Genomic DNA, 24,751 nt, shown 5'->3' with positions numbered 1-24,751 from the left:
AATGCAAAGAGTTTAGAGAAATGTAGAGCTAGTCATCATTTAGTGGTGTTTAATGATGTTTATTTTCAGTATGTCTAATATGATATGGGTAAGTTTTTTACCACTTTTAAAAGAGGAATAATGTTTGTTGATTAAATCATGAGCAAGACTCCTTCTATTTCAAGATCTCTGACTATATTGTACATTGTACAATGAATTTCAGTTTTCATGAATGTCTTCGTTTCCTTATCTATAAAATAGTAATAATGATAAAACAAACAAACCAAAAGTGCCATGATGTGGATCTATTTGGGTTAATCTTGTTTGGAAATTGTTGAGTATGTTGGTTGTGTGTATCATATCTTTTGTTAAATCTGGAAAGTTTTCAGCCATTATTCTCTCTGCTCCTTTCTCTCTTTCTTTTCCTTGTAGGACTCCCACAATGTGCATATTGGTACTCTTGATGGTGTCCCAAAGGTTGCTCAGGCTCTGTTCACTTTTCTTCATTCTTGCTTCTTTATGCTTCTCAGACTGGATGATTTCAGTTGTCTTATCTTCAAGTTCACTGATTCTTTCTTCTGCTAACACCAATCTGTTATTGAACCCCTCTAGGGAATTTTTAATTTCAGTTACTATGATCTTCAGCTGGGTTAGTTGTAAGAGTTCTTTATGTATTCTAAGTGGAAATCTCTTGTCAGATATATGCAAATATTTTCTCCCATTCCATTGGGTTGTCTGGTCCCAATCTTGATGGTGCTGTTTGGTACACAAAAGTTTTAAATTTTGATGAAGTCCAATTTATATTTTCTTTTGTCACTTGTCTTTTTGATGCCAGATCTAAGAAACTATTGCCTAATCCAAGGTCATGAAGATTTACTGCTTTCTTCTAAGATTTTTATAATTTTAACTCTTACATTTAGGTTTTTGATCCATTTTGAGTTACTTTTTGTAAATGTCTGAGATAGAGGTCATTCTTTCACCTCTAAACCCAGATTTAAAGGGCTCAAATGATTAGGTCAGGCCCACCTAGGATAATAAAAACTCAAGGTGAATTATTAGGAATTTTAATTACATCTTTGCCAAATAATGTAACCTAATCACAGGAGTGATAGCCCACGATATTCACAAGTCCTGCTCTCATTAAAGGAAGAGAAATATACAAGGCATGTACACCAGAGGTTAGGAATATTAGAAGTCCGCCTCCCTCAGCTGACATGAGAACTATCTAAGGAAGTGATAGAGATAATTAACATAGTCTTTTATAACCAATATGGATTGTTTGAAAACGTGGGATATCCATGGTTTGCCACTAATATTAACATTGGTTCCAGGCAAAAATATCTTAAAGTGGGAGAGATGGTGAAAGAGGCAGAAAAATCAAATAAAGTTACACAAAACACAAATGCACGTGATGTTAGAAGAATTCAACTTGCCATATACCTTTGCCTAGGACTTCCAAGCAGTCTTTTCCCAACATCTATCGATGTCACAATGGCTTTACCTTTTGACTTCCTTAGGTGGGTCAAGAGTTTGTCATTCTCCCATCCATGAGTGTAAAGCTTAATGCCCCATTAAACTTGCTTCCTTCTTTGCCTCTTGTGTAGGCTTGGGCACGCTGAAGCAGCAATAACATTTTGGGGTTAGTTACCAGGTGGTCACCGCCTAAGGACTAGCTCCAGTTCTCAGGGACGGCGCCTAGAATGTACAGCCGCGCAGGTCACCGCTGGGTGGAGCATTCTCCCTCTCCCAGGCTTCGGCTCCGCCTCCTTAGGGTCGCTGTACTGCTCTCTCTCTTCCTTGCGGTGTATCTCTATGGTCTCCGTTGTGGTTTCATCCGGAAGGGGCAGAACTTCCGGTTCCGGTGGGGCCGTCGCTAGCTGTAGAGATGGCGGCGGCGGCTGAGCTTGCGGCCTCGGGCTCTGGAGGGCCCCGGGAAGAGGCTGAAGTCACCGGCCCTGCCTGGGATGAGTCCCAACTGCGCAGTTATAGCTTCCCGACACGGCCCATCCCGCGTCTGAGTCAGAGCGACCCCCGGGCCGAGGAGCTTATTGAGAATGAGGTGGGGGGCGGGGCCGAGGCTAAGGAGGTGGGGGAGGGACCTAGTTGGAAAGGGAGGTCTGAGGCGAATGGTGAAAGAGGTGGGAATGGCCGGGCAGTGGACTAGAACCTAAGGGAGATGGATAGGTGAGGAGAGATAGGACTTGAGGAGTTTGTGCTGGTTAACGGAAGAAATTATTCTGAAGTTGGCAGGTGGTTGGAATGATGGCACAGTAACTCACTGGGCTCCTTGGTACGACTTCATTTGTGTTTTTTTCACTTGGTGTTTTCACTTAGGAGCCTGTGGTGCTTACCGACACAAATCTTGTGTATCCTGCCCTGAAGTGGGACCTTGAATACCTGCAAGAGAATATTGGCAATGGAGACTTCTCTGTGTACAGTGCCAGCACCCACAAGTTTTTATACTATGATGAGAAGAAGATGACTAATTTCCAAAACTTTAAACCAAGGTCCAACAGGGAGGAAATGAAGTTTCATGAGTTTGTTGAAAAACTGCAGGATATACAGCAGCAAGGAGGAGAAGAGAGGTAAGATTCAGAGATCATGACTTTCCATTGAATATAGGGCATCTGTTTTTCCTTTCTTGTACCTGTTTGATGGTGTGGAGGAGTTGGATGAATGGAGATTGGCATCTCACATCTCTGGATTTCTGCTGAATGAATATTCTGCTCTTCCAGACTGTGAGGGGTTTGAGTTGTTATTAGTGGTTCTTGTGGCTTTAGCCAGCCAGTTCTCTAGCCTGAGTGATGAAGTAATAATTAGACTTAAGCTGTGATTCTCTAGTTCCTTGGCTTCCTTTTCATAAAGTGAGAGTCACAGTTGCCTAGAAACGTCAGGTAGGTGAACAAAATGAATGAAATTGGCCAGGTGGAATCTGTGCTGAAGGTGAAGGTATGTGCCCTGTTCAGAGTGAAAAGTCATTACTTGACTCTGCTTGTTTCCATTTGGGAGTGTAGGCCCAGGGTTGCCAGATATTCTGATTCTTCAAGAGAAGTTAGAAATCGAGATTTTTATTTTAAATCCTTAACTTAAATTTTGGCATCTAATTCATTTTTTTTTTTTTTTTTTTTTTTTTAATGCTGTATGGTAGTCAAACAGAAAAGTCTGTCATTTGATGTGGCTCTGAGATTGCCAGTTTGCAGCCTTAGATCTAAAGTATTAGGCTGGCTTGGGACAGCTCAGGCTGAAAAATTATGTAGATTGTTGTGATTCTGGATGAAAGGACCGTCCAGTTTAGGGAAGATCAGTTTAGATTGGTGGGGGGAGAGGGGTTGAGGTTGGGGAATGATGATGTTCCATGTTGTGCCAGTGATAGCAAACAAGGCACAAACATTGGGAGCGTGATTCTACCTCTCTCCTTTCATCCTGACTTATGAGGAATGCATCTTATGTAGGTCCCAGCGAACATTTACTTCTACACTAAAACATTTCCTCCTTTCACTGAATAGCTCTGTTAAGTAAATCCCTGTTGTTACTCCATGGTGAATTACCAGCTCACATTTGGTCCCCAACCCTGGGCTTCTCCCTGGTCTCCTGCCTCAGTTCTCTTCCTGTCTCCCTGTCAGCAGTCTGTACCTAAATGAATGAATTTGAAATATCTTATTTTCTTCCTGGCATTCAGCAGTTGTTATAATGATGGGGCTTTGACCAAAGAGTTTCCAGGATCAGAACTGTGCTTGAGCTGTCTTTTAGGTCTTAGGTCTGGTTCAATTCAATCATGTCATGCATTGATTTCCTCAAACTCAACACAGTGCAAACACACGCACATGCACACATACAGAGTTGGAAGAGACTGATCAATTTAAATGGTGCTGGTGGGGTTTATAATTCCATTGAATGAACGTATGTCCTGACTGAGCATGAGTGATGCATTAATCTTCTGGTTCTTCATCTCTTGAAAGTTTCTTATCTCCTGTAATGATAGTGTTGTGCCTCACTAAGTATGAGATATGAGTTTAATCTGTACTTTATGGGTGATTTATGGAATTTTTAAGAAAATCTACTGTGTGCAGGTTTTGCCCTATCAGCTGATTTTAGCACCAGCCAGCTCCACTGTATAATTAAGTAGATTGTTGTGATTCTGGAGTAGAAGATATTAGGATCCTCTTTGAACTATGTGGAGCATTTCCTGTGTGGATGTAATGTGAATATTGTTTAGATTCATGTTTGGGAATGTCCCTGACTCAAAGTTTTGCAGAATTCTTGTGTGAAGGTTTATAATAATCTTAAGGGGGAGTCCATACATTTCATTCAAGTGTTGAAGGGTTCTGTGTCCCCAGAAAGGTAGTCACTAAACCCAGCTTTTCAAAATTTCTGGTTAATGTTGCCCTAAATGTTGTGGTTCTAAGCAGTGGGATACCTTTGAGCCTTATGAAGTAACATTCTCAGGACTGGAACAGGGCTGCTTTCTGTCTCCTCCATTCTTCAGGTTTGCTCCCTTATTAATGTCTCTTTTGGGGCTTGATCAAGTGTATGTCTCTTTTGGGGCTTGATCAAGTGTATCTTGGTTTTCATATCCCTTAAGTAATCTCTGGCCTTCCTCAGGCATATTAGGACCCCTTAGTCTGCAGAAAGCCCGATGAGGTATCTTCCTGTTTGTTTCAGCTACTACAGATTGGTGACTGAATCAGTCAAGATAGGCTAGGCTTCAGGCCAGAAGACAGAGGCTTGAAACAACAAAAGTTTATTTCTCACTCAATCTACATGTTCATCATCGGTCACCTGGGGACTCTGCACTCACATCATCCTTTTCACTCTGGGACCCAGATTGCACCAGGAGCTACTATTTGGAACTTTGCAGTTTCTGTTAGGAGAGGGAAAGAGAATGTGGGGGTAATATGTACTGGTTCTTAAAATTACAGTTTAGAAATAACACAAGTCACTTCTACAGACATTTCGTTGTCCAAAGCAAGTTAAATAAGCAAGCCTGGCTTCAAGAGGCTGCAGAAGAATATCTCCTACTGGGAGGAAACCAGCTCTTGGTGAACAGTAACACAGTCTTCCACAATGGCTATTAGGAGCAAAAGAGGATATCTCAGGCCTCAAGACTGTGTAGAACAAGGCTGATTCATCATTCTTAGGTATATGGATAGGCTTCCAGGAATATGTGAAAATATATGACAAGTTCTATGTGTATGTGTGTTTTTAGAGGGAACTTTCCTTGGATTCTTAAAGAATTTGTGCTGTGACCTAGAAAAGTCACTTGTTTAAAGGAAAAAATTTGGTGTTGATCAGAGCTCTAAGAAGGATAGGAAAAAATTCAGTTCTTCTCCGAGAATCTGGGTTGGGTAAGATTTACATGACTTCACATATTCTCTATAAGAGAAGCTGCTGTGGATTTGTTTTGGGATTTGTATTTTCAGATATGGGAAGGCCATCCAGGGATCATGTATGTGTGCTCTAATGGGATTTCTTCTTGGGAACATAGGTTATATCTGCAGCAGACACTCAATGATACCGTGGGCAGGAAGATTGTCATGGACTTCTTGGGTTTTAACTGGAACTGGATTAATAAGCAGCAGGGAAAGCGCGGCTGGGGGCAACTGACCTCCAATCTGCTACTCATTGGCATGGAAGGTAAGAAATACTCAGAAAGCAGTGTGGCTTGGAGTCATTCAAAACTGGTTACTAATCTTGTCTCTATCACTTATTAACTCTATGACTCTGAGAAAGTCACTTAGCTTTCTTATGCCTCAGTCTCCTCATGTGTAAAAGGTGTGTACTAATATGTCATAAATAGCTGTGAAGATTAAATGAGGGTGATATACATTAAGTCTTTAAGATAGTATCATGCACTCTAAAGAAAGAGTTCCTTTTCCCTCCCTCAGCTGCTGAGTGCATATACTTAGATTCTAGGGACTGTTTTGGTTTGTTAAAGCTGGTGGAATACAATATACCAGAAATGGGTTGGCTTTTTCAATAGGGATTTATTAGGTTACAAATTTATAATTCTAAGGCCATGGAAATGTCCAAATTAAGGCACCAAGAGGAAGATACCTTCTCTGAGGAAAGTCTGCTGGCATCTGGGGTTCCTCTGTCACATGGGAAGGCACACAGCCACGTCTGCATGTCCTTCTCTCCTGGGGTCTGGTTACATGGCTTTCTCTCTCAGCTCCTGTGGGTCCTTGCTTATTTTTCCCTGGGCATTTCTCTCTCAGCTCTCTGAGCTTTCACTGTCTTTATGGTCTTCACAAAGAACTCCAGTAAAGGATTAAGACCCACCTTGAATGAGCTGGGTCACATCTCAATTGAAATAGCCTAACCAACAGCTCCCACCCAAAATTGGTCTGCTCCCACAAGAATGGATTAAAACAACCTGGTCTTTTCTGGGGTACATAACAGATTCACACTGGCACAGGGAACTTTCTGAAGTACTGATCTCTATTGGATTTATCTACATTCAGAAGATTTTTACCCCAGTAAAAGAGGGGAAATGTATTTTCCAGTTTAAATAAAACCCTTTTTATTAGGTGGATAATATGTTTATCGGTTGTTCTAGTTTGCTAATGCTACCGGAATGCAAAACAGCAGAGATGGATTGGCTTTTATAAAGGAGGTTTATTTGGTTACACAGTTACAGTCTTAAGGCCATCAAGTGTCCAAGGTAACACATCAGCAATCAGGTACTTTCACTAGAGGATGGCCAGTGGTGTCCGGAAAACCTCTGTTAGCTGGGAAGGCATGTGGCTGGCGTCTGCTCCAAAGTTCTGGTTTCAAAATGGCTTTCTCCCAGGATGTTCCTCTCAAGGCTGCAGTTCCTCAAAAATGTCACTCTTAGTTGTACTTGGGGTATTTGTCCTCTCTCAGCTCCTCCGGAGCAAGAGTCTGCTTCCAACAGCTGTCTTCAAACTGTCTCTCATCTGCAGCTCCTGTGCTTTCTTCAAAGTGTCCCTTCTGGCTGTAGCAAGCTGGCTTCTTCTGTCTGAGCTTATATACTGCTCCAGTAATCAAGACCCAGGTTGAATGGGCGGGGCTACACCTCCATGGAAATTATCTCATCAGAGTTATCACCTATAGTTGGGTGGGGCACATCTCCATGGAAACACTCAAAGAATTCCAATCTAATCAGCAATAAAATGTCTGCCCCACAAGATTGCATCAAAGAATATGACTTTTTCTGGGGGACATAATACATTCGAACCGGCACATGGGTTCACAATTCAAAAGGCACAACTATTTCTCCCTGTCTCCCAGCTTTCCAATTTCCCTACTAGGAGGTACCCTGTGTTGTTAGTTTCTTGTGTATCCTTCTAGAGAATTTACATAAGCAAGTGTGTGGATGTGTTCTTTTGCTTTTTTTTCTTCTTTATAAAAGGAAAAGCCTTTAAACCCTATTTAGGAGGAGAGCTACTTATAGGTAGGGTCATTGTCTCATTCTTATTTTTATTTCTGGCACTAACTCAGTGCCAGGCCCATAGTAGATGAATAAACTGGGTTGAAGAAAGAAACAGATCTTGTTAGTCACAGAGTAATTAGAGCCCAGAATGAATTCTTTGTCATTCACTTCTGGGCTCTAAAAAATCTCTTCTCTCCCTTTGATTTTCCTTTCTTCAAATTTGGTTCCTTTGTTGCCAGTAACAATAAAGAATTCCAGAAGTGCAGCTTATGAATTGACACTTACCTGCCTTTTGAAACTGGGTCTTGGTTGACCTGCCAGGAGCCAGTTCTGGTTTACTTGACTCTGAGCTTTCCTGTTGCCATCCTTTCCTTTGGTGGGGTGCAGGGAAGCAGATCCTTCAGGTAGAGAAAGGAGAGCAGCTCCCCTGTGAGAATGCACATGGACTCTGAGCACTCAAGAAGGCAGCTGTCATGGCATATTCCAGGCAGAGCTAGAGAATGTTTTCCAAACTCTCTGCCCTGCGGAGCTGTGTGTTCAGTCCTGAAGAATGGTGCAAAGGATAAACAACATTCATGGCCTCAGTCATACAGTAAATGATCATATGTACTCAAGGAAAGAACTAATTAAATGTGCTTTATTCAAATAATACAACACACTCTTCAGGAATCTGATATCCCCCCTCACCCACATGAGAATCAGCAGTCCCAGTGAACCCCAGTGTTACTAAGAAGTGTTGCATCCCACAGGTGGGTTGAAGTGGGAGGAAAGGTTGCAAATCTGAGCTGCATAAGAGCTACCCAAAGCAAGTATGTATTCATACAGCTTAAGATGACTGGTTCACCCCGTCAAAGTAGAACATGCATTTTGTTGATACCAGTAGTTTCTGTTGTTTTACTGCCCTTGAATTCTTGCCATAGTTAAATGGAGTACAAGTATTTCCTGGTATATTTCTTTGCCGGGTTTGTGAGTACAATTTTGATGAGCTATTGCTTCCAGTGAGGGCAGTAGCCATCATTTAGGAAAGTCTTCTTTGCTGATCGATGGTGGACCCTTAGCCAGTAATGGTTGCTAAACTTATTTCCTGTTAAAAGTGTTACACCTAATTTGCTGAGCGCTGTAATTGCATTTTCCCTGATTTGGGTTTGGAACCCTTAACTGAGAGGGCAGGCTGGATTTCTCTACAGTGCTGAGCCCTGTATTCCAGCCTGGGCAATAGAGCCACTACTCTGATAAGAAAATATTTTTCCTCCTGCAGGAAATGTGACACCTGCTCACTATGATGAGCAACAGAACTTCTTTGCTCAGATCAAAGGCCATAAGCGATGCATCTTATTCCCTCCGGATCAATTTGAGTGCCTCTACCCATACCCTGTCCATCACCCTTGTGACAGACAGAGCCAGGTGAGCTTGTGTGGTCTAAAGAGGGTGTAGAACTCTAGATCCTAGGAACTCCTTTGGGATCAATGGCTGAAATGCCTTTCCTCTTCCCTGCTCTGATGTTATGTGGTGGTACGTCAGATTTGGATTACAGACTGGTCTTCCTTTACAAACAAACCCAGAGAAAAATTTCATAGTGTGGCTCACATATTCCAGGCCCCTGTGGTTATCTGCAGATGTCTTTAAGCATAACAGTCCCATAGAGCTAATTCTAGAGGGCAAACCCCATCATTGATGCTGGCATACTGTGTTACTCTGATTGGCTTACAAGTTCATAGAACAAAATGTTTGTGCTGCCATTGGATTTAATCATTGTATTCTTTCGTCATGGATGCCACTCCTTTTTCATTTGCAGAAAGGGCTAATAGAATTGAGATACGTCACTTAATGCATTTCCTGGATCTAAGTAAGGTAATATGGTTGACTTTGTGGACAGCAAGAGAAGTCATCTTCTTTCTAGGAGAACACTGTCCAGCCACTTCATGTAGGAGTATTTGCCAATTAGAATGTTTGGGGGAAAAAATTTTGCTTCCTGTCCTCAGGCCATAGAGAGGTCTTTTGACTTGCAAGCTGTGTTGATTGACTCCTGACCTCAGGAACACTGAAGCCAAAGAATTCTTTATAATTTAGCATTCAAGTATGCTCTGTCTTAGGTCTTTCTGTGAGAGAGAGAAAGAAGGGGAGGGGGCAGGGGGAGGGAGAAAATGTTTAATGTGAATTGGGTCTTCTGGTAGATATAAACTCTAAAGGCATCTTTTTTTTTTTTTTAAGGCATCTTTTTTGACCACCAAAGTAACTAACTAATAGTAGTAACTGATAAAGAGTTGGTGATTGAGTTTTTTTTTTTTTCTTGAACTTCTCAGGTGGACTTTGACAATCCTGACTACGAGAGGTTTCCTAATTTCCGGAATGTGATTGGCTATGAAACAGTGGTTGGCCCTGGTGATGTTCTATACATCCCTATGTACTGGTGAGGAGGGGATGAGGGCTGGGGGTTTCTTGGGAGCTTTCTTTCCCATTCCTTGGAAAGCCTTGTCTGTATCCCTTCTGAGTTGCAGCAGGAGTGGTCTTGTGTAGTCTACAGGAAAGTTGGCATATCCTGATGTAAGCATACTGAACATGGGGGAATTTAAAACCCTATCTTTAGGAGAGGATGACCAATTCCTCATGTTTAATGACGTCCCAGAAGCTTAGGGTAGAAAGCTGTTCTTGGCTCTTTGGTATTTGAAGACTGAACATCACTGCCTCTGTTTTACAGGCTGTATTTTACATGTGTGTATTTTACAGGCTGAGTGTAAAGATACTGTCTTTACTATTTCCCTTAGCTGGACTTCACCTGGTTTTTCCATTCCTGCCTCTGATATGAATGGCAAACAGGAGCCTATTTGTTTTCTTGCAGGTGGCATCACATAGAATCATTATTAAATGGAGGAATTACCATCACTGTGAACTTCTGGTATAAGGTGAATATAGTTGATTATTTTCTAGGTGGGACTGGGGTGGGGTAGGTGTAATAAATGATTTGAGGCCAAGTGGGAGGTTGGTTTCCTGGAAATGATTCCTGGGTCTTTGGAAAGATGAAAAGGGATAGGATTGAATGGGCTTCTTAAAGGGAAGAAGGTGCTGGGAAGAGTGGGGTAACACTGAAGCCTGCTGCTAAAGGCATTTTCTGAGCTGCTGCTGCTTTTGCAGGGGGCCCCCACCCCTAAGAGAATTGAATATCCTCTTAAAGCTCATCAGAAAGTGGCCATAATGAGAAACATTGAGAAGATGCTTGGAGAGGCCCTGGGGAACCCACAAGAGGTATGTGGCTGCCCCAAGGTGGCACTCCTTTGGTTCAGTGGGCGGGTTGTCCGGGGAACATCAGAACTGGTGTGACAGTCTCCATAGTACCTCTCTCTCAGTATCTGGTGTCCCCTCCTTCCATAGAGGTTACTACATGTTCAGGAAATCCTTGTTTTCTGGTGAGAGCTGGGCTTGACTGGCAGATTGAAATCTGTTCCATACTAGTGGTAATGTTCCCCATGGGGCTTGTGTGCCAGCTGGGGACCCCTGAGGGGATTCTTCTGGAATAAAGATGCCAGCAGTAAAGCATCTCTTTGCACTCTCCCAGCTTTGCAAGGCAGCTCTAGATAATGTTGAGACCTACTTCCCACACAGATACTCCAGTGGCCCCCTAGGTAAATGGAGAATTTTGCATTTGTAATGCTCTTGCCTCCTCCTTATTGGTGGCCTTAGCATCCAGAGGACCTTTGGAGTTGGGAGATGACACCAGCCCCAATTGTAGGTGACCTTTTGAGGACATAGAGGCATTTAATGTTCTTTTGGCATATTTTAGAAACCTGCAGATGTGTACTTTCAAGTGTTTGGGGATTAGCTTCCCTGACCTTTTTGTGAGTTTGGTGCTGCTTACAGCTGAAGGGTATTGTGAGGGGGAAGGTAATACAAGATGGACCCCAGAGGACAAGATCATGTCCCAGAATAGTGGGTCAATCTCCAGGAAGAGAATTGGCTAGAAGATTTAAAAGATTGAAGGAAAACCTTGTCCCTTCTCTTGACTGGACATGGAATGTCTACAGACATACCCTGTTCAGCTCCAGGACTAGAGGACAGGCAGTTCTGACTGGCTCCTCATGTCTCTTCACAGGTGGGACCCTTGTTGAACACAATGATCAAGGGTCGATACAACTAGCCTGCTGGGGGTTGAGGCCTCCTGCCGGGTGACTGCTATCCCGTCCACACTGCTTCATTGATGAGGACGGGAGATTCCAAGCGCTAGAATTGCACGCTGCACTTAATGGACTGGACTCTTGCCATGGCCCTGGAGGCAGGTGTTAGGGGCAAGGCGGGGTGTTTTGGCACTCCACTCCTATTTGGAGGACTTTTTACCCATGCCTGCTTTGCCTCAGCACCTACCCTCTCTGCCCCCACTAAAGTCCTGCATTCAGTGTGTGGAGTCCCAACTTCTGGTTGTCATCATATCTGTGTGTCAGTCTGTCAGCCTTGGGATGTGTGTACATGTGTGTGCATGCACACGCATGTATGTATTTGTTCGTTGCTTCCTCATGGACCAGGATATAACTTCTGGCTCTCAGCCCCATCTCCTATAAGCTCAGTGCCTCAGCCTGAGAGAGAGGAGATGCTTCTTGGACCCAGCTGCATCTGGGCTACAGGACCAGAGCTGTCCTGACCATTTGGTCTGTCTGCCTCCTTCCCATTTCCACGGCCTCTAAGTTGGGTGGGCATGGCTACAGGCACTCTAGTAGGGAGAGGGAGAGGGAGAGTTGCATTTGAGAGCCTAGACAGCCTTCCTGTGTGAGAGAGGATTAGATAGTATTCTAGTTTGGATTTTCAAGCTCAGGCCATACACAGGAATGAGCCTTGGGGCACAGGAACCAAGGATTATGCCTAAGTTCCAAATTACAAACACTGCAGTTTCTCTCTTTCAGCACCAGCTCTTGCTCCCTGTGCTGGGACACCAAGGGAGTTCTCCTAGTAGTAGCTTCTCTAGGTTTTAGGGGTACAAGCCTCTGGGTGTGGGTGTAAATGTGTGTGCGCGTGCATGCACATGTCTACACTGGCCAGCCTCTTCCACTTAACCTTATCCAGTGGGATCCCCAGGGAAGTACTGCTGGATCTGGCCTAAAGCCTTTTAACTCAGATTTTAGCCATTGTATATTGGTTGCCTGAGGATGACTGGCTAGAGTCTCAGAGTCCTATGACCCTCTCTGCCCAGGCCACATCCTCTTCTCCTGTTGAGCTTCCTGGCTGAGTAGATGAAGTGGGGTCAAGCTTAGGCAGCTAACTGACCATGTGTCATCCACCTCAAGGCAAAGGCAAAAATGAGGCCTTCCTTCATAAAACCAGCGCCTCTGACAGACCCCGTGTAATGCTCCAGAACCCCTCTTGAATGGCAGGACAACTGTTGAAGCATGAAAGTGGAATTTCCTTTTCAGTTCATAACTACTCAAGAGAACTCCTCTCAGGGCTGCAGCTTGCAGATGGGTGGCTGTGTCCTGCACAACTTGAAGGGCCATCATCATTCACATCTGTTCAGTGGGAGTAGAGCCCCTGGAATTGTGCAGTGTGGGGGCCCTGTGTTTTTTTTCATCTCACTCCCATCTCCATCCCACCTTCTCTCTGGAAGAAAAAAGGAGTTGGAAGTCTCTGGGTTTGATTTTTTTTTTTTTTTTTTTAGCCAAAGGTTTACTTCTAGCTTCTGAGTTATGGCTGTTCCCCCAAAGCTCAGTTTACAGTGCACTGATGGACTGAGATGATGTGTGTGTGCACACCTGTGTGCATAGTTGGAGAGGGATGTTTACTTTTGGTATACCCTATTCTGTTTTTTTTTTGTTGTTTTTTTTTTTCTGATACAGTGTGGGTTTGCAAACACGGTACCTTCTCAAGTGTAGTCCTTTCAAATATAGCCAGTGCTGGAAAAATATGATTGCAGTGATCTCCATCTCTCTTCCACTTCTGGTAGAGGAGCACAGCAAAGCTAACAAAGCAGATGGAGGGCAAACATGGCCACAATCACACTTTGAAAGACAGCAGATTTTTTCATTCTCCTTGGTAGGTCTGCTTGTTTCTGGCTCAGCTCTGAAAGATGTGGGTGATATGTGGCAGGGAGGCATGTGCCACACAGCTGGTGCTCACTCTAATAACCTAAGGTGATGGCTAAAGGAGAGGGAAAGGGCTAACCTTGGAATCTCTGTAGGACTGGTTCTGATCCTTGGGTAATATAATAGCAGCCCCCAGTTATTAGATACCTAATATGTGCCTAGTACTTTTATCTTTGTTCCTCACTGTCCTGCAAGGTAGGTATTCTCATTTTACAGATGAAGAAATGGGCTCAGAGAGGTTAAGTGATTAGTGGCAATCAGGATTTGAACCTGGGCTGTTTGACTGCAAAACTCCCTACTCCTTCCCTTCCACCAAACTGTGTTGATTTTCCTGCTTTACTTCCCTTCCTTGTAATACGGGCCCTCTCAGATCTCACCCCACTGGGCAGTGTCCAGTCCTGGCAGCTTCAGGCCAAGAGGGTGCAGAAAATAAGCTCGGGGAAACTTGTCTAGGCTCTAGCTAAAGGCATCTTGGGAAGACTGCCTGGGAAGCCATCTTATGGGTTAAGAGTGCTGATAGGAAGAACTAGGGTACTTAACTTCTAGATCTCATTGCATTGCTTGTGTGTCCTTGACTAGGTCCTGTAACTTTTCCCAGCATGCTTCTGTATTCATAGACCTTGTTCTAGATGATCACTAAGACTTTATTTGTGTTCTGCTGCTGCTTCCTCCCATAAAGAGGAGATTGAGGGTCTTCCCTTCATTTACCTAGTTTAGAACTGTTTAAGCTCTAAATTCTGCTTGCACAGGAATAAATATTTCTGCTACAGTTACTTACCCCCCACCCCCCACCCCATCCTAACCAGAAGCATGGGAGGCAAGCAGACCAAGGGAGGGTGGGGATTTGGCGCTGTTTAGTGGTTGTCCAGTCTGCAAGCTCTTTTTACACTAGCATGTATGGAGGAAACTACTGTTTGTGAAGTCAAATATTTGTTGGGGTGTTGGGGTTGGGGGTTGGGGAAGGAGCTGTTCTGGGCATCAGTTGAGCAGATGCCCAGGATGCCTGGGGGAGACCAGCTTCCCCTACAAATCAGAGCTCTAAATTACAAGGTTTTTACCAACATGAACAGTTGGGGAAAGTCGTCTGCTCTCATTTGCGTAATGGTTTCTGTCACTGGTGATTAGACACAGGATGAAGGAAAAGAAATTTGACAATTAGGAATGAGCGATCATTAATCTGAATCTGTTAGGAGACAGAGGGGAAGGATCCTTATCTATGGGCCAGCCCAGTGAGGGGATACACTCCCTACCTTTGTCGCTGACCCCCGACCCACACACCCTTTCAGTATTCCCACAAGTGGACTGAGCTTCTATTAAACAACAACAACAAAACAAAACTAGGTGGGCCCAGTCCCCTGCCCGAAATAGATTCAGGAACTGACATCTATGGACCTGAGCCAACAAGATATATGGGTGTCAAATCCAGGCTACAGGGTAAAGAATAACAGTACAGTAGAATACTTTTGACGTGTTTACTGTTTGTGGAAAATGTCTTTATAATAGCCAACACCCTGATACCCTACCTGTTCCAAGTATTTGTTACATTTCAGCATTTCAGGGTATGAAGAGAACCTGGTCTTTATCAAAATCAAGGAGAGGAACCCACATGAGACAACCAGAGGTTATGAAGCCATGTATGAAGCTCCCTGGGTGGATCAGTTTAGGGGTTATTGATAGAGGAGGATGATCAGTTGAGAACAAAGCTCTACCCCCAAGCTCCTCCAAACCCCTGGGCTCCCCAGGAAGGGACTCTTTACTCTAGACCTCCCAAAAGGGTTGATTTTTTTTCCCCCTATTTCAATGCAGTTCTGGTTATATGAAGGGCACCAAGGTTCCTGGCCCAGATGTGCAAACCAGTGATGAAATTAGCTAATAGGCTGAATCTTGGCAGTGTGGAGAATCCCAACTTGGATCTTCCCAGCCTCACCTTTCACCCTCTGCCCCTTCAGACTTCAAGGACATGAATTGGTTCTTCTGTTTTGTGACTTATATGCAGGGGTTCTTTAGGCTCCCTCAAGGATTAGAGGGAGAGGAGTTTTCTGCCTCCCTGAGAATGTAAACTTTCCAAGGATGGGACTATGTCTTTATCCTTAAGTCATCCTCTTCCTTTGGATCTACCCTTCAAAATCGAGTCCAGAATTAGGAGTAGTGAGGGGAACGACCTTCAGTGTACAGTTTTGACAACAGGCTGGAAAAGGGATTATTACCTGAAAGTGGCTCATTGGATTTTAGAGACCCTAGCCTTTTTAGCCCATGTCCTTTCCCCCTTTCTCTGGAAACTTTTCCAGCTGCTTGTCTTCTAGCCCCCTGCCCTCTTCTCTCAAACTGTCTTCTCTACAGGGATGTTCTAGCTTCCCTTTCCAAATCAACCCCCCCCCCCCCAATTCCCCGTATCCAACTTCGTCCTGCTCAGTCTCTTTCCAGTGTCCCCTTCACCAAGGTCTTTTTTCCTAAACAGTTCCCTTCCCTCAGAAGTTCCATGGTTGCAAATGTTTTGATAAACTGGTCTTGTTTCTAGGATCTCTCTCCTTGGGGTTACCCCTATTCTTCTTAGGTCCTCTTCTGACCTGTGATAGCTCTGTTTTTTAAACTAGGGATAGTCCATATGTTCTGCATCTCCTCGGTGCTTTTCTCATTCCTTTGTCAGTTCTGTACACCCTGGTTTAACTATCTAACTCTGGTGGCCCTTCTTGTCTTCAGATATCTCCAGTCCTCACAAGTCTGGGATCCTGAGTGGAACCCTGCTGGAGCCCTTTTGGGAACATTTCTGGAGTGGAAGCCTCAGCATCTGACAGCTTCTAGGCCCAGGGGCTTCTGGTGAGCAAGGCCTCCATAGATTAGTCAGGAGAGGGAATCCTAGAGAGTGGTGGACAATGGAGAGTAAGAGATGAGGGGGTGGGTGGTTTTCAGGAGACTCCCCAGGAGTGGGGCCAGGCCTGGCAAGCCAGGGTGGAAGAACTGAAGTTTTGTTTCCATCTAAATGCGTCTGTGTGCCTTAGAATCCAGCTGTTTATAGAGATGATAGACATTTTGTGAGTGTCTCCTAATTTTGCTCAGGAATCTTGGGCGGTGCTCTGAGTCACCATGTTAGTCTGACCTCTGCATTCCAGCAATTGCTGGAAGGGAAACAGCATATTGAACAGTCAGATATCAGCAGTGGAAGTCCTGGATAATAAAAACCCTGGATGCTGGGGGTAAAACAGGAGGGACCCAGTGGTTAGCTTATACCCAGCCAATTGCTTCACACCTGCAAGAGTTTGAATGCAATAGCTGATTAAAGAAGTTAGTGTCAACTGGGCCTTTCCTTCTTCCCCACCTAAAATCTGGTCTCCAGGCAATATTTTGAGAAGAAGGATGTGTTCTTTAATTTCCAATGGGAAACAATTTAGCGTAGAGTTTAAATGCATGGAATTTGGAGTCAGATGTCTTTGGTTCAGATTTCTGTTTTTGCAACTTACTGTCTGGGTTTGACCTTGGTTGATTTACTTAACCTCTCTGAGCTTCAGTTTCCTCAACTATAATGATATTGGGGGGGGAGGAGTGGGCGTTGAAAATATCTACCTCAGGGTTATTGGATTAACTGAAATAATGTATGTAAAGCTTTAGCACAGTGCCTGGCAAGCACTTAATAAATGGTTGTGGTGGTGATTGTCATATTTCTTATCTGACTTATTCTGCACCTTGGGTTTGGCGATCTCTGAACTAGATTTCCATTTATTCCTTTCCTCTCAAGAAAAGCATAGGACAGAACAATGCAAAATACCCTATAGAAACCCATATTGAGTTGGGGGCAAATGGAAAAGTCTTGGTTCCTAAACTAGTCCTGGAAAAAGGGAAACGGAGATACCTGGTCATCTAGACTCCACACTCCAGCCCCAGCCCCAGGGGAGTCAGGTATGATTTTCTTACGTTGTGTGAGGGGCTGTGGGCAGTTGAATGGTTTCTCATTACACCTAGAGAAGCTGTTGCCACCTCAAACCATGAGACACTGTCACTGTCAAATGGGGCCCTGTTGATTCAGTTTTATTCTACTCCCTTCAATGTGCTTTAGTTACATGTGTGATAAGATTGTTATAAGGCAGAGGGGCACTCAGAGGAGAATTAAGAAAAGTATAAGGCTTATCTTAATAGCTACCATTTGTTGAGTGCCCTGTTTCTGGCACTGCTAGCCCAGACCCATGCGTGCTCTTGGTCCAGTGGGGGCAACAAGAAGGAAATTAGAGTAATTACTGGTACACAAAGAGAAGCATCTGATCAAGTTCAGGTGGTCAGGGTAGGCTCCTGCAGAAAGTGAGTTAGCCTTAGTCTGGAAGATGAGTAGTTAACCAGAGGGTGAAGAGTGGTAAAAGGCATGTATTTCTCCTCTGGCTTCTCTCTCTCCCAGTCCAGAAACAAACACTTTGCTCCTCTGAGTTTAAGGGGTTTGTTGGTAATCACTCCAGAGAAAGACCCAGGCAGTGAACCCAAAAAAAGAAGAAAGCTTTTTGGAAAATTAATCACAGAAATCTTTGAAAAGCAGTTTGGTTGCTTGCTCAGATCTGCACTGGAGTGCAAATGGATTAGACTTGCTTATTTGTATCTCTTCCAGTCCTCCCTCAGAATATTGCATTCCAGCCTCAGGAACCACCGTGCCAGACCTCAGGAGAGACAGTGGATCAAGTTACTCAGACTTCAGCCCAAGCTATTTTCAGGCTGGCTGGAATTCTCAGCCCTTTTTACAACCTGATCTCACTGATCTAGGTTCTGCTCCCCTAACCACCTCCACCCCTCCCTGCTACAAGCCAAGCCTTTTTGCAGTTCCCCTCTGTAGCCACTCAGATTCTCTTGTCTCTGTGGGTGAAGAAGACACCTCTAGCTTTTGCCAAGCCATCCCTCTGGGCTGCAGGCCATTCTGCAGTCACCTTGCAGTCACCTTTTCCCTTCTCGCTATCTCTGGCTCTGGGCCTTGGATGCCTTCTCTTTGGCCTTGGCCAGTTTTGCTTTGCTTTATTCAGATTGCTTAAAACTTACTCACTTTGTCATTAAGGTCAGTCCTTCTCCTCAGGGAATCCACTCATTCACCCAAAGCTTCACCCTAAGCTACATCTGGTTTTATTAACCTTTTGGAGGCAATGTAGTATAGTTTATAAGAACAAGGCTTTGTATACCTTGCTTTGAATCCCGAATCTGTCTTTTTATGTGCAACCTTGGACAAATGATAAACTGCCTGAAACTCATCTTCATATATATGGGGATAACAACTACCTTTTTAGTTACATGAAATAAACTATGTAAAGAAAGTCATAGCAGAATGGCTGGTCCATAGTGAGGGCTCAGTCATCGTTAGCATCCAGTGGCCCCAGCCCTTCTGTCTTTTTCTGTTTCAAAGCCTTTACCTCTCTTCTCCATTGGCTTTCTGACTAATGACCTGTTTCTAGTCTCAGGGCATGTCTAATTGTCAGCTTATGAGCAGAGAAGATATATGAGCATGAACTTTCTTGCTCACCTTATCAGTCCCTACCCCTTCCCAGGGGTCTCACTTAGGCCCTATCACTACTGCTATCGCTGGGGAATGATCTTCCAAAACGTCTTCTCTGCAATATTAAAAATACCTGGAACATACCACCAATAAAAATAAAGATGCTTCACCTGCTGCTACCCGAGAAGATAAGAGGATGGTTACCTAAACAGGGACTGAAGGTTTGCAAGCTGGTGGCACAGTCACAGGGCATGAAGGAGATGCTGAGATGTTTGTAGGTTGCCCAGGGACATAGGAGACAAGGAGATTGGTTCAGAAGCCGCTGTGCTAGTCTAGGGCAGGAAAACATAGGCTTGAGAATGTACCCTTCAAGTTTTTAAATTGTGAGCTTTTGACCATGTTATTTGAGCAAAAACCCACACACTTTGCAGTTGGTTTTCACAAGGGACTATGTAATGTACTGACAAGAAAGAGTCTTTGGAGGTGACACCTGGGTTTAAATCCCCATTTGCCATTTCTAAGTCTGTAACCTTTGGTAAGTTAACAGCTCAAGGCCTCAGCATCTTCACCTGTGAGTGATGGGATGGCAGCTAGCAAATAGCCTGCTAGCATTGTCATGAGGGTTTGTTGTAATGTTTTTTTAAATACCCAGTTCAGTGTGGGCACTCAGGAAATGGTTTTATTAGGAAGACTGATTATGAACAGTGTTTAGTTAGTGCTTAGAGGAAAAGAAACCACTGGGAGCACAACTTTCTGATCCTACTCTGACTCTTAAGATAGGCTTGAGGTAATGAGTTGGAGTGGGGAGAGCAAAATGAAGGTCATAAGATAGTGGAAGGGACTGACAATCCATGAAGGGTAGGGTGGGGGACAAAGATGGTTTTGTCCAGGGTAGGGTCCTGAGAAGCTGACCTAGACTCTGGGTTACTATCTAATTCCCCAGAGAACAAAGGATATGGGGTGGGAGGGCGTCTGTGGAGGACACAGTGTGGTTGAGTGAAAAGAACACAAGATTTGGGGACAAAGCCTGTGTGAATCTTGAATCTTAAATGTACTTGACACAGCTGGGTGACTTCGGACATGTTAAGTCTCTATGCTTCAGCTGCCTCATCTTTAAAAGTGGCCAATGACACTACTCTCTTCTGTAAGGAATGAATGGTTGATGGGACAATATATATGAAAATCCTATGTGAACTGAGTGCTATATAAATGTTAGTTTTGGGTTGTGAGTGGGGCTTATGAGAGCTTTTCCAAAATGAGTGGGCCCAGAACTGCTGGTGTTCCTAGATTAGAGCCTCCCACTTTTCCAGCAGGAAATAAGTAAAGCCACATCTCCCACCAAAATACAGTTCGCATACTACCAAAACTTAATTAGTAAGGATTTTGTTTTGATTTTTAGAAGTAAAAACAGTGTGGTAAGAAAGAGTTAATTTTGTAGTTCCTTGGACTGTGTTTGAATCTTGGTCTCACAATTTACCAACAGTAAGATGGTCAAATTATTTACTGTCTCTGAGCTTTGACGTCTTAACAGGTCCTCCCCCACCGCACCCCACCCCCATGTGGCTATTGGGAATGAATGAGACAACTCAAGCGAAGTGATTAATTCACTGCCTAGTAAATGCTCAATAAATGTTAGTTCTCTTTCTTCCATTCCTTTTCCCCTAAGGAAGCATTCAGTTTACTCAGCATGAAAGGGACTAGGTCATCATGCCTTAATGGTAACAAGTAGTACCAGATTTCTCTTCTTTTCTAGGATGAGATCAATTGCCCTAAAGTAGTGAGTGTGACTGGGGAAGAATCATGGAGAAGGGGGCAGGACTCTACAGTGTTGGAGATGGAGTAGGGATCCTCTGTCATCTAGTCAGTTCTGGGTGGGGAGAAGAAAGGGTGATGCTAAGAGGTGAGAGTTTCAAGAATGAAGACGGGTGCTGAGTGCTAGAGTGGAAAAGCCAAACGAGGAGGGGCAGTGTGGAGTAGAGGATGGGACACTGAACTAAGAGTGAGGAAACCAGAGTTCTGTCAGGAGAACCTCGGGAGTTGTGACCACAAGTCAAAAGTTGTGAGAGAGATCTTGCATTCAACCAGGTGTCATCATAGTTCCTCTAAGAGTTGTGGTCCTCCCAGAAAGGGAGAATATAAAAAGAAAGCAGAAATCATCAAGAAGGGGAGACATTTAAGTGTTTTCAGAGCCAAAGAGATGTACCACCCAGTATGGCAGCCTAAATGGGGTACTAGGCTTCTGTGATAGAGTTAGGTACTGAAGAGCATCAAACCAGGATATGGCTGGGTGACCATCTCTTTAAGTAATGGAGGCCTTGTCATAGGCCAGAAATAGGGCTTTCTGGGTCACTTCAGAATCCAGTCAGTGGCTCAAACAGTGTCTCTGGTTGTTCTGCAAACCTCAGCCATATAAGAAGGTAATTGATGCTAGTAGCATCAATTATTTGTTTGATAAATAAGCATCTTTTTTAAACTGGTGTCCTTAGAATAGAGGATAAGCATGTTTAAGAACATCAAACATACAGTATTAATATTTTTACTTTAAGGAGTCTGTACAGAGTTTGCGTTTTAACTCCTTGGTATGTGGAAGAGAACTTGCTGTTAGAGTAACAGGTTTGCCTTGTAATTCCAATTAAAAAATGTTGAGTAATTTATTTAGATGTGCAATTTTAAGTTAAAATCTTGCTAAGTTTCTCTATAGTTTTTGAACATTTAAAATGACTTAAGATTTGCTATATTTATAAACTTATTAGAAATATAATTACTTAAGTGTTTCAGAAAGTTTTGTCAGATAAATGAAGTACTTAAGGAAATCAAATATATTAAACTTTATAAATGCCCTTTAAATGTTTAAAGGAGTTTAATTAACTGAAAATTAGACCATTAAATCAAACTCCTTTGTTTTATAAAGCAAAATAAGATTTATACACTGAATTTAAAAGCTTAGAAAAGAACTAGGATTTTGAATTTGTCACTTTGAGAAAAATGGAACATTTTAAAAAATAAAAGTAATTTCTGAATAATTATTATCTATACATAAAAATCAGCCTCATGGACGTTCAAAAAACTCACAGGGAAGGTTCTAATTATAGTATTACTATGAACCCAAGTCACTTAACCTCTCCAAGTACTGGGGAATTGGCAGCACTTAAAAGATGGCTGCCACACGTCAACTCAGAGCCACAGACATGTTTTTGAATTTTTAAAAAATTAGTTGCCAACAATTAAGAGTTTAAAAAACCAAAAACTGTCATCGAAAAGGCCAGATTTCTGACTTCTCTGGAAAATCAGAAGATACAGGAACAATTAAATCACATTTCCCATAAGACATTTGGCTGGACCTGCATAGCAACCATCCCTTTAGGTATGTTTCTTTCAGTTTGTCACAGTCTCCACTCATCATTGTACCTTATACCTGGTTTGTTTCCCTCATTTTTGTGACCTGTCTGTCCATAAAGGCATTTGTGTGTGTGACCTCTGAACTAGCAGTTTTCTGAAGTTCCTAACAACTGGTTGCATAGCCTGGGATAAGGTCTCAGGAAAAGTTCAGGCTCTGCCTTCCTCTCTACTCTCATCATCCCCATTCCAGCCAATCTGTCTTTTTCCATCTAACCTGACCTCAGTACTGGTCCCAGGCTCCATGGGGAGTATGTAAGAAGTTCCTAGGCTAGGAATTCTGTGTTTGCTGTTCTTGTCCCCTCTTGCTCAGACCCTTCACCTAAACTCTAACCTCATGTCTTAGTTCCTGTGAACTTCCTAATCAACTGCTTAGTTTGACCACAGCCTCACTTTAGTTTGTGAGGGGCCCCAGGTCTTGTTTTATGAAGCTCCCATACCTGATTGTACCTGATCTTTCTGGCTTTGCTGTGAATCTTCTGACTGGTGATTCCCAAACCCTGATCCCAATGTCATCACTCTCCATTGTCTGGATAATGTGGTTGCTTAGCTGAAGGATGGAAGACAGACTGCTGAAGGTTCAGGACATGAGAGGTGAGGTTGGAGGTGTTTGTATTTTCAAGAAAAGGACAAGCAGAAACCAACCACAGTTTAAAGAGGCAGCTGGTAGAAAGAAGGCTTTTTAGATTAGGGAGGCCACTGCACATATTTGCAGTCAGAGGAGGAGCCAGTGGAAGGGAAGATATTGAGCTAAGAGAGAATTTATATGTAAGAATAAGGTCTCAGAGAAGGTATGGGGTGATGAGATAGGAGATGGTTAGCAAAGGTTACCACCCAGGAATATCCTAAAGCCAGAAACATCTTCCTGTCAGCTCAAGTGATCCAGGAGGGGGCACTGTTGGAAATCTATAATCCCCTAAACTAGAGGGTAGAGAGAGGGCCTGATGTCGGCCACAGCCTGGGACAGGAGAAATTTCCAGCAAAGCAATTGACAAAGCCTCTCATGTTATTTGTAGAGGTAGTAGAGACATCTGAACCAAATGGCCATGAAGCTTGGTGAAGAGCCAGACCCAGTGAGGGTTGATTAATGGATCCATGTCAGCCTAGACTAGAGGGAAGTCTCCAGCAGTATGCCTTAGGGCTCAGTCTGGGCCTGTGTCCTGGTTGACATTGTTATTGACAACTGACCGAGGCAGCATTCTCATCAAATTTGCAGGTGATAGAGCTAGGAGGGGCAGCTAATACTTTGCATGAAGGAGTCAGGATTCAAAACGATTTCAACAGGCTGGAACCAACAAGATTAAATATAACAGGGATAAATGTAGAGTCCTGCACTTAGGTTAAAGCAAAATCAATGACATAAGTACTGGGTGGGGGTTGGACCCAGCCTGACAGCAGTTCATGAAGAAAAGACCTGGGGGATATAGTTGACTGCTAGCTCAATATGAGTCAAATATGTGATGTGACTGCTAAAACCTCTAACACAATCACGAATTGCATTGACCAAAATGAAGCAGCCAGATTAAGGGAAGTATTTACACCACTGTTTTCTGAATGGGCAGGCCATCTCTGGAACACCAGGTCCAATTATAAGGTTCTCTTTAGATAAGGTCAGTGGCCAATAAGAGAATATTTTCAACAGGCATCCAGCATGAGAATGGGCCTGGATATTGTTAGAAACTTGCCAGAGATTTTATGGTGCTGAAATTCTGGAATGAAGGGTGGGGGTCTAATCTCATCCCAGGCAAAGAGACTTTTCTGGAATTTGGAGCACTTTTCTGGGATTTGGGGAAACATGTAGATCTGCTTTCTTAACTTCCCATGGGTCCTATGAATCTCATCCCAGGCCTTTCTGAGGTAAAGGAACTAGGAATTATTTGGGTGGGGTCTGGTTTGGTGGTAGAGGTAGATGGGAAATGGGGCATTGAGGTGGGAAGCAAACTGGAAATTTGAATCTCAAGCACTTTGCAGTGCGCGCCCCTGGGACATGCAGCCCCCACTGCGGCCACAATGTGGCGCCTTCGCTCCATGTGGGGATCATGAACCAATGACGGTAGCAGGTTGGAAGGCGAAGCCGCAGCTACGCTTTGCGTACTTCCCACAGTGGGGCGCCAGCGGAACCCGTTCTGCGTAGGCGTGGCCGGTCCAGGACTCCTGTACAACAAGACGGCAGCTGTGGTGTGAAAAAGCCGGCCCTTGCCACAAACCACAAGTGGAATCCAGATGTGACTCCTGTTGGGCCAAGCAGTCCGGCCTGGGCTATTCTCCACGTGGTCTCTTGCCTGTCAGTAGCAGGGAGCTCACGGTGCCCAGGGCCACATTTAACAGGAAGGTCCCAGAGACCAAGAGCTCCATCGCTGTGGAGTCACTGACAAGCCCCAACCCCCTGTCACTGCCGCTGACAGGCTGTTTGACTGTCACCAATGTACCTAAGCTCAGAAGGTCCTGGGTTTGTCTGTCTGT

General features: G+C 43.8%; 1 protein-coding gene across 1 annotated transcript; it reads left to right on the top strand.

The window, feature by feature from the left end:
• The first annotated feature begins 1,829 nt into the window (after nt 1-1,829).
• HIF1AN (hypoxia inducible factor 1 subunit alpha inhibitor) lies at nt 1,830-11,949 on the top strand. The gene is made up of 8 exons (XM_037804975.1): nt 1,830-2,038; nt 2,314-2,564; nt 5,465-5,613; nt 8,631-8,776; nt 9,676-9,782; nt 10,212-10,275; nt 10,505-10,615; nt 11,460-11,949. The coding sequence occupies exons 1-8, from the start codon at nt 1,865-1,867 to the stop codon at nt 11,502-11,504; spliced, it is 1,047 nt and encodes a 348-aa protein (XP_037660903.1). The 5' UTR covers nt 1,830-1,864; the 3' UTR covers nt 11,505-11,949.
• The last annotated feature ends 12,802 nt before the right edge of the window (nt 11,950-24,751 follow it).

The sequence above is a fragment of the Choloepus didactylus genome, chromosome 15 (assembly GCF_015220235.1).
Source record: "Choloepus didactylus isolate mChoDid1 chromosome 15, mChoDid1.pri, whole genome shotgun sequence".
NCBI lineage: Eukaryota > Metazoa > Chordata > Mammalia > Pilosa > Megalonychidae > Choloepus > Choloepus didactylus.
Note: the sequence above shows the minus strand (reverse complement) of the source record. Positions and strands in the feature narration are given on the sequence as shown.

Excerpts from the sequence above, each read along its gene's own strand:
- HIF1AN (XM_037804975.1), top strand. The coding sequence starts at position 1,865 with ATGGCGGCGGCGGCTGAGCTTGCGGCCTCGGGCTCTGGAGGGCCCCGG. Across the intron at positions 2,039-2,313 it reads AGGAGCTTATTGAGAATGAG|GAGCCTGTGGTGCTTACCGA; the intron begins GTGGGGGGCGGG and ends GTTTTCACTTAG. Across the intron at positions 10,276-10,504 it reads CTGTGAACTTCTGGTATAAG|GGGGCCCCCACCCCTAAGAG; the intron begins GTGAATATAGTT and ends CTGCTTTTGCAG.